Source organism: Leucoraja erinacea, chromosome 18 (genome assembly GCF_028641065.1).
Source record: "Leucoraja erinacea ecotype New England chromosome 18, Leri_hhj_1, whole genome shotgun sequence".
Classification (NCBI taxonomy): domain Eukaryota; kingdom Metazoa; phylum Chordata; class Chondrichthyes; order Rajiformes; family Rajidae; genus Leucoraja; species Leucoraja erinaceus.
The window spans coordinates 32,942,402-32,958,723 of NC_073394.1; the positions used below are offsets into that span (position 1 = coordinate 32,942,402).

General features: G+C 43.8%; 1 protein-coding gene across 1 annotated transcript in view; it reads right to left on the reverse strand.

Moving 5' to 3' along the window:
* pdhx (pyruvate dehydrogenase complex component X) overlaps positions 1–16,322 on the reverse strand; it is a 164,799-nt gene that overhangs the window by 37,320 nt on the left and 111,157 nt on the right. The window contains exon 9 of the mRNA XM_055649760.1: positions 12,930–13,088. Within this exon, the coding sequence (XP_055505735.1) occupies positions 12,930–13,088 (159 nt within the window). The remainder of the gene's footprint in view (positions 1–12,929; positions 13,089–16,322) is intronic.

A 16,322-nucleotide genomic window follows, 5' to 3' on the forward strand; every position in this document is an offset into this window, starting at 1 on the left:
GATAAAATTGCAAATTGACCTGAGTGTGTAGTGCACGTGGTGATTTCTGGTCAACATGGACTTGGTGAGTCTGTATCTCTAAAGCAGGGCTGCCAACTCTCACGCATTGAGCGGGAGAATCACGCATTTTGACAAATTCTCATGCTCTCACGCTGATCACAAATTTCTCATGATCTGTCGTGAGAAATTCTGTGATCAACTAAAATTTCTAAACTCATCAACTGCATGGGCCGTGGGTGTTGGAGAGCCGGGGCCGAGGGAGGGATGGAAGCAGATGCAGCGGCGGGGACAGATGCGGAAGGGGAGCCGGGGCTGGTGAGTGTTTGCTGGGCTGGCGAGTATTTGTCGGGCTGGCGAGTAGCTTGCTGCAGCTCCGGCCATGGAGCAGGCTCAGTTCAAGAGTCCCGAGCTATTGGAGGCATCAGAAGCGTTGCGCCGCTGCCGTGAGAAACTCTGCGCCGAATTTGCCTTGGTGACCGGCATGGATCAGGCTGCGGCTCGGTGCACCCTGGAGGATAATCAGGGGCTGCTGGAAGTACCAAGCACTGAGTAGAAGCCGTGGAAGATAATGGCCTTCAAATGGAGGTGGTTGGAGAAAGCATCCTGCTTGCCTGCTAGATTTTCACTTACTGTAACTGCAGGAAAAATGGTCCCGATGTTGGGGGAGTTCAGAACCAGGGGTCACAGTTTAAGAATAAAGGGTAGGACAATTAGGACGGAGATGAGGACAAACTTTCTTCACGCAGAGAGTTGTGAAAACAGGCCCTTCAGCGCAACTTGCCCTTCGGCGCAACTTGCCCACGCCCACCAACATGTCCCAGCTACACTACCTGCTTTTGGTCATGTCCCTCCAAACCTGTCCTACCCATGTATCAGTTCAACTGTTTCTTAAATGTTGGGATGGTCCCTGCCTCAACTACCTTCTCTGACAGCTTGTTCCATACACCCACCAACCTCGCCACGGCCAGTGATCAGTGATCTCTCAGCCTCCCCACTTTCAAAAGGGCTCCGTGGTCCCTGGTTCAGACAGACAACACTGCCAAATGTGAGCGGGGAACTGAGGCCAGTTGTCTGGATCCCAATGCTCAGCGCTTCGTGTTTCGGAGTTGGCTAATGTTATTGATTTGTAATTAGCCTGATTTGTAATTAGTTGACAAAACCTCAATTTATTAGTCCCGAATATCAAGGGGGATGGGATAAGTGTAATTATTTCCTTCAGTTAAATATTGGGAAGGTAGCACTATTGTCATTTGCCACTCAACTATTATGTTTGTTTACCTCACTGACTATTTCTAACCCCCCCCCCCCCCCCCCCCCATTCCTTTGACAGGTTGAATAGAAATGTCCCCAATCTTGTTGTTTTATTAATTAAACACATAGATGAACATCCTCAAGGAGTGTAATCAGATGGAAACTGATTCAGATGGGATGTTTAAGAGCTTGTTCAAATAAGGGGCATATTTTAAAGGAGTGACATAGATACTTGCAGGGTAATGTGTGAGGAGGTTATTATTTGTCTTTAGTTTTAGCTTGAAACAGGATATCTGAAGAATCAAAGTTTAATAGTAAGATTAAACGAGAACTTACCAGTTCAAAGTTTGATCGTCATTTTATGAGGAGTACGTTGAGGGAATACGTGAAGAACCCCGCCAGGACGCATGCGTGTCATTCTTCAAAGCAGCGGTGTGAAATCACAGATAACTGTAATGACTGAACATAGTAAGATTAGAGAAGAAAATACCAGTTGAGTATATGATCAAGGGTGGGAGCGGAGGGCACGTATTCCCTCAACGTACTCCTCATAAAATAACGATCAAACTTCGAACTGGTAAGTTCTCGTTTAATCTTACTATTTTACTTCGGAGTCACGTGAGTGACTACGTGAAGATTTCAAAGCTCTGTGATTTCATGCCGTGGAAACGAGTCCATGCATCACATCTGCCTTAATGACTGTGGGAGGAATTGTGTCAACATAATTTAGACATGAATCCGACATTGAAATCCATGGAAAATTTATTAACACCAAATTATAGCTCCTATTTATGGGGTAAATTAAATTACAGAACTTAAAATTGTTTCTGCAAACTTTCCAGGTTTAATGACTGGTTTATGATAAAATAGTTGGAATGTTTTTTTCCCCTGACCATCCTGCTGTCTTGAGGATTTGGTCCATTGGTACATCCAACTGCATAGCTGCCAATGTAGATGCAGCCCTGGTGGAATGAGATTTAAAAATATTAGTATCCACCCCAGCCTGTGTTAGAACCTTTTTCAGCCATTTTTTGTGTGGTTGCTTGTGGCTGATTAAAAGTGCCTTCTCATTGCCTCTGATGATTTTCGTGTTCTCCATGTATAACAACAAATGTCTTACTATACAGAGACGATCATCTATTGGGTAAGACCTAAATTCTATATTGAGGCCTGCTGATCCCTGTCTGTTCTGCTTAACTAATTCATAAATATGAAACGTAATATTTCCAGATGAAGAAGTCATGTTGTCCAGTCTTAATTTATGTAACAACTGTACCCTTTGTGCCGTGACCAAAGCCATTAGCATGACTGTTTTCAGTGTCAGTCTATGTAGGGACAGAGCTGTTGCTGGAGACCAATTCCTTAGCATCGTCAGGACAATACTCACATCCCATATTTGGGAGTACCTGGTTCTTGGGGGATTGGTATTAAAAATTCCTCTCATAAGTTTTGTTACCAGGGGGTGAGTCCCAACAGAATGACGCTCTGTTCCTTGCCGTAGATAAGTTGATAGGGCACTTCTGGCGCAGTTGATGGCACTATAACTGAGCCCCTCATCATAATGGAGGCCTGCCAGGAATTCCAGAACAGACGGGATGTTCATTGATCTGTAGGTGATGCTGTTTCTGTGACAATACATCTCCCATTTCTTGATATAGACCAGATACTGTTTTTTGGTGGACTGCCTGTGGCCCGCCGAAATTATGTTCACTGTTCGGTCCGTCAGTCCCAGCTGTAGTAGAGATATTTTTAGACTCTACAAATTAATAAATTCATATAGTTATGACATGGGTGGCTATTCCTTGTTACGGGATGAACCAATAAATCTGGTCTATTCGGGATGGTGATACATGGTTCTAATACCATGTTGAGTATCACAGGGAACCATGGTTGAGTAGGCCAATCGGGTACTACCAAAATACCAGACGCAGAGTCTTGCTGTATTTTCCTTAATACCCGACTGATGAGGCAGAAAGGAGGGAATGCATAAATAAACAATTTCCCCCAATGCAGCGAAAATGCATCTGTCGCCGCTGCCCCAGGGTCTGGTTCCCACGAAACATAGTTTGATAACTGGTGATTAAGTCTGGATGCGAATGGATCGATATCTGGTGTTCCATACCGTGCTGTAATATCAGCAAATACTTTTTTATTCAACATCCTTTCGGTGTTTTCATTAAATTTGCGTGACCTGGTGTCTGCCACTGAATTTAGTTTACCTGGTAGGTAAATAGCTGATATCCAAATATGTCTCTGGATACACCATTGCCAAATTGTATTAGCCAGATTGTCACATGATGTCGATTTGTTTCCACCCATGTGGTTGATATATGCTATCACGGTGGTATTGTCAATCTGTAGTCTAACATGCTGGTGACCCAGAACAATATGACTTTAGGCCATGGAATGCACCCAACATTTCCAGGTAGTTTATGCCCAGTGTTTGTAATAATGATGCCTCCTGTGCAGTCCATCTACCTCCACAGCTGGAGATGGAATTGGTGGCACCCCAACCAAGTGCACTGGCATCAGTTTGTAGCACCATAGAAGGGTTGCTGATAATGATTGGATTGAAACAAAGCCGAATGTTATCTTTCCACCATTTTAGTTCCATTATAGCTTTGATTGGTAGCTTCATTGGTCTGTCAAAATGACCAGCATTAATTTTGAGTGCTCGTATTTTTGCTCTCTGTAAATTTTGGTAATGTAAAGGTCCGAATTGTGTGGCTGGAAAAGCAGCCACCATTTTGCCAATTACTTTTGCTACCAATCTGATGGACGGTTTACTGATGTCAATGAGGTTATTGCAAGCCTCTATTAAGTCTATAGCCTTTCCCTTTGGCAAAGTCACCGACATGTGAACTGAGTCAATGGTGAACTCCAAATAGTCCATAGTAGTGGAAGGCGTTAATTTAGATTTAACTGGATGGATAATAAACCCCAGCTTTTCAAATAACTGTTTTGTGGCTGTAACGGTTTGTTTGGCCAATTCCAAAGTTTTGCCCATAATAAGTATGTCATCTAGATATGCCATGACCAAGTGTTTTCGTTTCCGTAGAAACGCTAGGGCTGGTTTCAAAATGTTTGTGAACAGCCTGGGGGCTGATGTTAACCCATTTGGCAGCGCTCTATACTGCCAGAGCTGTCCCATCCAGTTGAATTTTAAGTAACATCTGTGGTCACCTCGTATAGGCACTGAATAGTAAGCATCTTTTAAATCAATGCTAGCCATGAAGTAACCTTTGGAAATCAATTGTTTTGCAGTAACAAAGGTTTCCATTTTAAAATGAATATATTGTACAAATGTATTCAATTTGGTCAAATCTATGATGATGCGACAACCACCATCTTTTTTGTTTTTGGTAAAGATATTGGACATGAATTCTAGTGATTCGTGTTGGGATTTTTCAATTACCTCTTTTGCGTAAAGCCGCTCCAGTTCAGCATACGCTTCTGATTTTTCTTTACCTGAAAGTACGAACATTCGCTTCGGAACATGCTGAACTGGAGGGCTGCATTTGTGTATAAATTATATGGTATATCCCTGGATACTGCTTTTATATTTTAAGCAGTATCCAGGGATATACCATATAATTTATACACAAATGCAGCCACTTATGTGTCGGCAGTGAACATACTCCATACATCCAGAAAGAAGTGTAATCTCCCCCCAACCTCCATGCTCCCTGCAATTTGTAGGGAACCAGACCCACCTACCTCCATAGTTACCAGTGGCAGGTTTACTTCTTTTTGTAAATCCTTCGTTGATGTTGAGGCGCCGGTGTCTGGGTTTGTGGTTGGGTTGGTGTTGGAGGTTTACGTATCTTCCAAAAAGGCTGGTCTGGGCCATGGCCTAAAAAAGACTCATGTTCGGTGTATTTGAGCTTTCACCAGTTTGTCTTGTTCTACTGGTGGGTGCGTAAGGGTGCTGTTTATGGCCGTAGTAGGTTTTTGATGAAGTCGCTTTTATGAGCCCCAGGGTTTTTGCCTCCTCATCGAGCTCCTTGACTTACTTCGATAGGTTACCTCCAAATAGTAAAATTGGTGGTTTTACGTTTCCAGGTTTGCACAGACCTGCGAATTTTGAGCAGGTCGGATGGCACTCATATTGTGTGTTGCAAAGCAGTGCCAGTGCATCCTGTTGGTCCTGCGACATGTACTTCTCATCTACTGTGCGGGCGAAAGCTGTTATTCCCGCTGTTAGGAGCTTTAGTACCTTTTGGAGTTTGACATCCATGCCTCTAACTCCTGCTCCGATATGTTTCCATATGCAATTATTTACAACAGGAACATTCAGGGATATACAGTTACCCGGTGCCAAGTGTCTTGCCGTGGTGTCCAAAACAGCCTGTTCCTGTAGCTGGTTAAATGACATATAATCTATACTGGCAGCTAGTTTTTGTTCCAGGTTTTGGCCAGTCTGGTCTGGCTGTATGAAGTTGGACACCATGTCCAGTAGATTTTCACGTTCCTGCACCCCTTGCACACTTGATTTCTCTTCTGCAAACCCCTCTTCAGGATCAGCCCAGAACTGACCCATGGTACTCCCCTCTGACGAGGGAGATGCACTGTGCAGCCCTACAAGAGGTGCTGCTGTGGGTTTAAAATAGTGCCCACAGTGACTAGACTCCATCTCTCGGAGCCTGTCACGTTGGAGCAACTGCTCCACATACCGCTCCATCCGGCTCCAGCGCTCATGGTCGCTGGCCGCTCGCGGCTGATCTAAGTCGGACTCATCTGAGTCAACGACTTTGTTGGTTTTTTGTTTTGCCTTACCGCCCGGCCGCGGAGTGGATCTGGCCGGTGCGGAGGCGAAGTCGGGCACAGCTGTTCCCATTACGGGTGATTCATGTGCCGCTGGCCGCTGCTGGCTGCCCGCAACTCCGCGGTCCTCCCCCGCCATCTTTGTCGCAGCCCTCGTTGTTTTCTTGGACTTGTCCATTGACTCCCCACCTGTAAATCAGTATGGGAACAACACAAAAGACCGCAGATTATCTCTTACCTGTAGGTTCCGGCTTTTAAAACTGCCGCTGCGGGGGAACGTCGTTCCACCCCGCCTGACTGTTTTGCAATGCATGTAGCGATATGACACGCATGCGTCCTGGCGGGGTTCTTCACGTAGTCACTCACGTGACTCCGAAGTAAAATATAGTAATTGTGCTGATACTGACTCCAACCAACCATGTAATGAATATTATCTATTATGGCGGTTTTATTTTTCTGATGCCATTTTAAACATCACTTGGATTTCAATCACTTCAATGTAAAAGTAATTGGCAATGGGGAGCATTGGAACAAAAATTTGCTCTCGGTACATATTAACTGTAATATAATAATGTATGCATGTTGGTAGGTGCAATCAAAACAAATATCTTTTTTATCATTGTTGTGTTATGAATACTACAGAAAAGATTATGTGCTCTCATATTAACACGTTTAATAGAATAATATTGCTTAAATATATAGTTATTAGACTTTGCATTTCGGAAAAGTCCCAGCTGAGAGGAAGACAGCAAAATACTGAAAATATTGGGGATGAAAATGACCTGGACAGTTTGTTATGAAATTGAAGGAAATGGTAACAGAATACAGCTGAGTGAGTATAATTTTATGGATGAGAAATTGTGTTCAACCAATTGATGACTTCTTTGGCAAAGTAACTAGCAGGTTTGATAACAAGGAAGCCAATGGATGGAGCAAATTTTATACAAAATTTGGTCTGTGAAGTGCCCCATAAAAGATTACCGTATTAGATAAGCACCTGTGAACTTGAACGTTAGGTTAAGTCCAGGGGATCAGATATGGGGCTTTATGTGTGGGCCAGATATATTTTCAGTGCAGAGGGGCTAGGAGCAAGGCCAAGTGTGCATCCAGAGTCAAGGTCTGGAATAGTACTTGGTGTGCAATCAAAGCTGGGACAATGGGAGTGTTCAGCACTGGGAACCTAAGCAGGTAAGCAGCTATGAACAGGGTAGAATAGGGGGCCAGGTCTAAGGCTGGACTCAGGGTCAGGAATGAGAGAAGGTATGCAACTGGAGTCAGGGTCAGGAGCAGTACCAGGTGTGCAGTGAGACCCAGGTTGGTCAAATTGGGCCAAGTGTTTGATTATAATCTGAATTCCATACGTGAATAAACTAGATCATTCATGTGCTGCACCTGTTGATCAGAGCCTGGCTCTACTGTGGAATGTAATTAGGAATGTAATTTAGCCTAACCCTATTCAAAGCAATCCAATTTAAAGCATAAATATTGCATTCAAGTGTAACTTAAAAGTTACACCAGATTGCACAATTTCAAACTGAAAAATGCGAAAGCTCCGTGCCCCCCGCCACACACCCCACTCGGTCGCTAAGCTCCTTCGCAATTTCTCACTCCCAACTCTCACCCGATGTTGGCAGCCCTGCTGTAAAGGCTAAAATTTTAATCCAGCAGCCTAAAAAATTGATAGATTGCTTCTAATTTCTTTAATCACCAACAAGGTGCCATTCACTTGTATTTCTGCTTGGGGCACTCTCACTCCCATTATGGTACCTTTGCATGCAACTGGTGCCATCGCAACAACCTGGAGCTCAATGCTTTTAAGACGGTGGCATTGATTGTAGACTTTAGGAGAGCTCTTCCTCCCCTCCCCTCCCCTCCCCATACTCACCAGCAACAACACTACAGTCACATCTGTGGAGTCATTTAAGTTCCTTGGAGCCATAATATCCAGGGACCTTAAATGGGAGGCCACCATCATAAAGGCCCAACAGAGGATGTACTTCCTGCGGCAGCTGAGAAAACACAATCTACCACAGGCAATGATGGTCCAGTTTTATACTGCCATCATATAGTCTATCCTCGCCTTCTCCATCATGGTCTGGTTTGGCTCAGCCACCAAGCACAACATCCGGAAGCTGCAGCGCAGCTGCAGCGTATGCGTACAAATTAGTCAGAAAAAGCAGCATACCGGAGGACTTGGAGAAATTCAGAGACCAGCAGAGGAGGACAAAGGGCTTAATTAGGAAAGGAAAAATAGATTATGAAACAAAACTGGCAGGGAACATAAAAACTGACTGCAAAAGTTTTTATAGATATGTGAAAAGAAAGAGATTAGTTAAAACAAATGTAGGTCCCTTGCAGTCAGAAACAGGTGAGTTGATCATGGGGAACAAGGATATGGCGGACCAATTGAATAACTACTTTGGTTCCGTCTTCACTAAGGAAGACATAAATAATTTTCCGGAAATAGCAGGGGACCGCGGGTTAAAGGAGTTGGAGGAATTGATTGAAATCCAGGTTAGGTGGGAAGTGGTGTTGGGTAAATTGAATGGATTAAAGGCCGATAAATCCCCAGGGCCAGATAGGCTGCATCCCAGAGTACTTAAGGAAGTAGCTCCAGAAATAGTGGATGCATTAGTAATAATCTTTCAAAACTCTTTAGATTCTGGAGTAGTTCCTGAGGATGAGGATTGGCGGTAGCAAACGTAACCCCACTTTTAAGAAGGGAGGGAGAGAGAAAACGGGGGAATTACAGACCAGTTAGTCTAACATCGGTAGTGGGGAAACTGCTAGAGTCAGTTATTAAAGATGGGATAGCAGCACATTTGGAAAGTGGTGAAATCATTGGACAAAGTCAGCATGGATTTACGAAAGGTAAATCATGTCTGACGAATCTTATAGAATTTTTCGAGGATGTAAACTAGTAGCGTGGATTGGGAGAGAACCAGTGGATGTGGTGTATCTGGCCTTCCAGAAGGCTTTCGACAAGGTCCCACATAACAGATTAGTATACAAACTTAAAGTACACGGCATTGGGGGTTCAGTATTGATGTGGATAGAGAACTGACTGGCAAACAGGAAGCAAAGAGTAGGGGTAAACGGGTCCTTTTCACAATGGCAGGCAGTGACTAGTGGGGTACCGCAAGGCTCAGTGCTGGGACCCCAGCTATTTACAATATATATTAATGATCTGGATGAGGGAATTGAAGGCAATATCTCTAAGTTTGCTGATGACACTAAGCTGGGGGGCAATGTTAGCTGTGAGGAGGATGCTAGGAGACTGCAAGGTGACTTGGATAGGCTGGGTGAGTGGGCAAATGTTTGGCAGATGCAGTATAATGTGGATAAATGTGAGGTTATCCATATTGGTGGTAAAAACTGGAAAGCAGACTATCATCTAAATGGTGGCCGACTAGGAAAAGGGGAGATGCAGCGAGACCTGGGTGTCATGGTACACCAGTCATTGAAAGTAGGCATGCAGGTGCAGCAGGCAGTGAAGATAGCGAATGGTATGTTAGCTTTCATAGCAAAAGGATTTGAGTATAGGAGCAGGGAGGTTCTACTGCAGTTGTACAGGGTCTCGGTGAGACCACACCTGGACAGTTTTGTCTCCAAATCTGAGGAAGGACATTATTGCCATAGAGGGAGTGCAGAGACGGTTCACCAGACTGATTCCTGGGATGTCTGGGCTGTCTTATGAAGAAATACTGGATAGACTTGGTTTATACTCTCTAGAATTTAGGAGATTGAGAGGGGATCTTATAGAAACTTACAAAATTCTTAAGGGGTTGAACAGGCTAGATGCAGGAAGATTGCTCCCGATGTTGGGGAAGTCTAGGACAAGGGGTCACAGCTTAAGGATAAGAAATCCTTTAAAACCGAGATGAGAAGAACTTTTTTCACACAGAGAGTTGTGAGTCTCTGGAACTCTCTGCCGCAGAGGGTAGTCGAGGCCAGTTCATTGGCTATATTTAAGAGGGAGTTAGATGTGACCCTTGTGGCTAAGGGGATCAGAGGGTATGGAGAGAAGGCAGGTACGGGATACTGAGTTGGATGTTCAGCCATGATCATATTGAATGGCGGTGCCGGCTCGAAGGGCCGAATGGCCTACTCCTGCACCTATTTTCTATGTTTCTATGTTTCTATGTTCGATCAGCCGAGAAGGTTGTTGGCTGCAACCTTCCCCCCATCGACGAACTGTACACTGCAAAGGCCAGGAAGACAGCGGATAAGATCATCTCTGACCCCTCTTACTTTGACCACAAACGATTTGAAGCACTTCCTGGACTGTCAATGCCACCACAGCCAGACATTAAAACAGCTTTTTTCCCCCACGAGCTACTCAACAGCCAAAAGTCTGTAGCCTCCTTTTGCTCTGGTATTTTATTTAATTCTTCAAATATATAAATTATAACGTTTTATTTTTAATTGTCTACTGTATATCGTGTTACTTGCGAGCAAAGCACCAAGGCAAATTCATTGTATGTATACATATTTGGCTAATAAAATGTATTCAATTCAACTGCAGGACATACAACATCTGTCCCTTTTCCCTTTCCTTTTTACATTCCAGCATCTCCAACACTTTTTTCAGGTGAAGTCATGATTTATTTGCATGTCCTCCAATTTAATACCAGAATCTAGTGCTCACCATAAAGTATCCTTTACAATGGGGAAACCAAATGGACATTGGGTGACTGCATTGTGGATCACTTCTTTTTTTTTTTTTTTTTTTGTTTATTTTATTAGAAGTTAATACAGCACAAAACAGTACAGTGGCACCTAATTTTAGGTGCCAACTATGTAATACCGTAATCCATTCTATGTACAACCTCTAGTTTTATGTTATAAGAAGGAAGTAAGCAGGACAAGAAAAAGAAAACAATAGAAAGGGGAAAAAGTGGAAAAATAGATGGTAGAGAGTAGAAAAACGTGAAGTGTGTATATAAAAAATAAAAAAAGGAAGAGAGAAAGTGGAAAGTAGAAATAGAAGAGAAGGCCCCTTAAAAGAGAATTTTTCAAATCTGTATTCGGAGATGTAACTCTATCCGCATCATGAACTGAAATCAGCAATCCTTACGGTACCGCTGCATCACATGATTCCAAAAAGTCGATGAAAGGAGACCAACTCCTTAAGAATTGGTCATATTTATCTATTAGTCGGAGTCTCATTTCTTCAAGGCGTGCTATGTCCATCATATTCCTGATCCACATTTTAACAGTTGGTGTGGTTGTATTTTTCCAAAATTTAAGTATCAATTTCTTTCCAATTATTAACCCATAATTAAAAAAAACATTTTGATCTTTATTTAAATTGGTATCTTCTCCTATTATTCCAAATATAATCCATTCCGTTTTGGGTTCTATTCTTGACTTGAAAATCTTTGTAAATATATCAAATATATCACTCCAAAATTTATTCAACTATTGTGGATCACTTCTATTCAGTCCGGGAAGATGAACCAGAACATCCACCTGTCAGTCTCTTTCATTCTTCAGCCCACTAATCTCTGCCTTGGACTCTTTTTGTGTTCAATATAAAATCACAAAAGCTTAAGAAACATCTTATGTTCTGGCTTCCAGACTTAACACAGAGTTTAAAAATGTAATGTAATCTGGTATTTCAACCTTTGCATTTCACATGAACCTTTGGATGTTTTTCTTTAATCAATTCAGTCAATTGTTCAGCTACTCATTCTTACACCTCTACCATTTGAATTCAGTATCCACTTTTGTACTTTCTTTCATCTTGCACTATCGCTCCTTTGTCATTAAATCTTTCCTACCTTCCACACTATCGAGGGCATTGGTTTAAATTGAGAGGCAAGAGTTTAAAGGGGAATAGAGGGGCTATATACAGGGGTTGTTGGAACCTGGAATGTGCTATCTAAGGAGGTGATGGTGGCAGTTACTCTCAACGAGATTTAAGAAGCATGTGAACAAGCGCTTAAAACACTAAAGAGCCTGTCCCACTTGGGCGACATTTTAGGCGAGAGCCTAAAAAGAGGTTGTCGCATGGTGACGCGGCGTGACGCATGAAGTGACGCACAGTAACGTGCGATGTCTCCCTGCCGCCCCAGGATTTGGTGATGTTGAAAATGTTGTGATGTTCAAAATCCTTGCACGACATCTGCGTGTCTTACGCCCTTTCGCACGATGACCTACGGGTGACGCATGGTCATTGCCTATGCTCATTTATTTTGCGTCACCGTGCATCACCACTCGTCACCCGTACGTTGTCTTGCGTCATGATGCGTCGCGGCGCGTCCCCTTTTATAGGGAAGCTGGTCAATCAAATGACGTCACGCGCCCCAGATGACGCAACCTGTCGTATCTTGCCGTATCGTGTCGCGGGTAGATGTACATTGACGCCACTTGACAGCTGTGACGTCACAGGCTGCTGTCCTATGCTGACGCACGGTGACGCGTGCCCTGTCCAATGGTGACGCATGGTGATGTGGGGTGAATGACATATCTTGGCGGTTTTCAGGTGACATCGGGCATCAGTCACTGTCGGCCGTCGTCGCCCATAAAATCGCAAAGTGGGACAGGCCCTTAAGGATTAAAAGGCTAATGAGGGTAAATGTTATTAGTGTAGATGTACAATGGGCAGCAGGGACATTGAATGAACGGAAAGGTCTGTTTTTGTGCCCTATGACTGACTTGTTGGCATTTATGAGAGTCCGTATTCCCTGTAATACTAACGTTAAAGTCCAGTAATATGCATGCCAGTAATTTCTTATGCATGCTATTAAACTATATTTATTTAATTCACAAAACACGGGATGGCATATATTAATTATCATTTGAATATAAATATTCAGTTGCTATCTAAAAGGCTTTAAAAGCTCAGCCATACTTGTAGTGGTGGGAGGGTTAATCATGTTGTGCTTTCTGACACTTGTTCATGTTCCTACCTTGACCATGATGGATATTTCTTCAATTCCCTTGGAGGCAGCATCTTGGACGATTGGGGTAACAAGGCCACGGTCTGTAGCAACAGCCACTGAGATGTCAATGGAGCCGAGCTGACGAGGTCCCTCACTGCTCCAGGTGGAATTCACATCTGGCATTTGCTTCAAAAGCATTTCATTGAGAGAAAATAGAGGGGTGGAGGAGGCAAAAAAGACACAGCTGTCAGAGAAAACTGCTGCACAGACAAGGACAGAATACTTCTGTTAAAAACAGAGGTGATTGTCCTCAATCAATTTCTTCATGATGGTACTGAGGGCAGATTCTGTAGCTATGAATTTATGTTAATACTCCTCTATATTCAATCTGGTGTATCTTTTGGCTTCCTTTCTGACTAGTTAACTACTGCCAAGTCAGCTGTCCACCCTCTCCCATTCCTACAGGATTTTTCAAACATTTCCAACCAGAATCTGCATTGCTTCACTGCAAAAGGCCCTGGTTTTCCATGTTTGATTTGCAGTTAGATGATCTTGTACGAGGATGCATTAGAGTGAATATATATGCTACATCCATCTGTAAAACACAGATATCAGTGAAAGTATGGAAGGTTCTGTCAATGGAAGTCATTGTCACACTGTATTCTGTATCCTGGTGATTTTCTCTTTCCACTACCTGTTGTACTTGTGTATGGCTTAATTGTACTCATGTATATATGTTTTCTGGATGCTTTCAAGAGAGTTAGATAGGGCTCTTAAAAAATAGCGTAGTCAGGGTATATGGAGAGAAGGCAGGAACGGGGTACTGATTGGGGATGATCAGCCATGATCACATTGAATGGCGGTGCTGGCTCGAAGGGCCGAAGGGCCTACTCCTGCACCTATTGTCTATTGTCTGTATGATTTGACTGGATAGCATTCAAATATATTATGTGAAATATATGCTAGTATTTATCTTTTAACCTAATTGCCTCGATCTACCTTAGCAGACGTACTCTTATTTGTGTAATTGTTCAATCTAAATTTATGATTATAGTTCCACATTTAACTTTGTTACTTTTAAATAAAATTATATCGCTGGGTTCCACATGGAGTCTCAAGAACTGAGCTCAATCTTCCCATGTACCCCACGAGTACACAGGGGAAATCATTGCTTAGATTCTTAGCCACTTCAGACAAGTCAGGAGATTGAGATAATATACCGGCGGACTTGGAGCAAATGGCAAGAAGCTTCTTTTCAATCACTTAATCTTTACCGAGTGACATTGTATATGTTTAATTATTGTTTGTATATTTTTGTTTATGATAAGTTTAGATGTTCTTAATATTTTTTCAGCCATTAATTTAATGTATAGTAGTTTTAAATGTTTCTGAATGGCAGGGACATTAAAATCACAGATGCAGCCAGACTGGGCATTTTGGGGAAGGCGCCTCTACACTGTGCCACCAAGCCAGAACTATTTATACCACGCTGTCAAGGTTCAGTTCCAATTCCAGGAATGCAGAGAGGCAGTGGGATCAGTCCTGTGCATCCTGTGACGTTAGCATAGCATGCAAGGATTATGGACACTGATTCCTGGAGTCTTGCACGTTTTGGTCCCATATCTATTCTGTGAAAACGTATTTAGGCTACAATCTGATAATTTATTTCTAAAAGTATTTCTAAAATGCAAGCTTACTTAGCATTTCTCTCCCACACTGGACCGAATTTGCACTTTAGTGGTTGTTCCTCTCACTCTATTCCCATTTCAGTCCATTGATGAGCAAGATATTACCAGCTACTCCAATCCCTGAGTGTAATCGAAGAACACTTAATAAGTAGGCCAGTTACAAAAATAGATCACTTTGAACACAAAGGCTTTTGGCTCATTATCATAACAGGCGAGCATTTGCATCTATACAGGTTTCTCTATATGTTTGTCACTTCTAGTTAAAGATTAACAAAGTGACATTTTATACATGGCATATTTACAGGAAAGCAGGAAAGAGTTGCATTGAATCGTAAAATCCAACCTGCCCAAAACCATCTGCTTTCTTTGGAGACGTAGAATTAGTTACACTAACAATTTCAATAGTTTGTAGAATCTGCCTCAGGGCACAGCTGCAGCTTTTACTTGTATTGGGCTTTAACACACAGTTAAACACACAGTCTACAGTGTTCAAGAAGGAACTGCAGATGCCGGAAGATCGAAGGTACACAAAATTCAGAAACGCAGGTGCAGCAGCATCTATGGAGTGAAGGAAATAGGCGACGTTTCGGGCCAAAACCCTTCTTCAGACTGATGGGGGGTGGGGGGGAGAAGGAAGGAAAAAAGGGGGAGGAGGAGGAGCCCGAGGGCAGGGGGATGGGAGGAGACAGCTCGAGGGTTAAGGAAGGGGAGGAGACAGCAAGGGCTAGCAAAATTGGGAGAATTCAACATTCATGCCATCCGGACGCAAGCAACCCAGGCAGAATATGAGGTGCTGTTCCTCCAATTTCCGGTGTTGCTCACTCTGGCAATGGAGGAGACCCAGGACAGAGAGGTCGGATTGGGAATGGGAGGGGGAATTGAAGTGCTGAGCCACCGGGAGTTCAGGTAGGTTATTGCGGACTGAGCGGAGGTGTACGGCGAAACGATCGCCCAACCTCCGCTTAGTCTCCCCGATGTAAATCAGCCTTTGTCGCACCTGGAACGACTGCTTGGGTCCTTGAATGGAGTCGAGGGGGGAGGTGAAGGGACAGGTGTTGCATTTCTTGCGGTTGCAACGGAAAGTGCACGGGGAGGGGGTGGTACGGGAGGGAAGGAAAGAATTGACAAGGGAGTTGCGGAGGGAGCGGTCTTTGCGGAAGGCAGACATAGGGGGAGATGGGAAGATGTGGCGAGTGGTGGGGTCACGTTGGAGGTGGCGGAAATGGCGGAGGATTATGTGTTGTATTTGCCAGCTGGTGGGGTGAAAGGTGAGGACTAGGGGGACTCTGCCCTTGGAAGCTTGGTCGGGCAGGGCGTAGGAATTGATGAAGTCAGTGATGGTGCTATATATGGTGGCCTGGTGCTCGTCAGTGGGGTCATGGTCCAAGGGTAAGTAGGAGGAGGTGTCGGATCGCCAACTGACGAGCACCAGGCCACCATATCTAGCACCATCACCGACTTCATCAATTCCCACGCCCTGCCCGACCAAGCTTCCAACCTCATCATTCCCCAGCCCCGCACGGCCCGTTTTTACCTTCTCCCCAAAATCCACAAACCCGGCTCTCCCGACAGACCCATTGTCTCTGCTTGTTCGTGCCCCACCAAACTCATTTTCATATACCTTCTCCATACTATCCCCCTTGGTCAAATCCCTTCCCATCTATGTTCTAGACACCTCAGACACTCTCCTCCGCCTCCGCGCATTCCACTCTCTAGGCCCTCACCCCCTCAC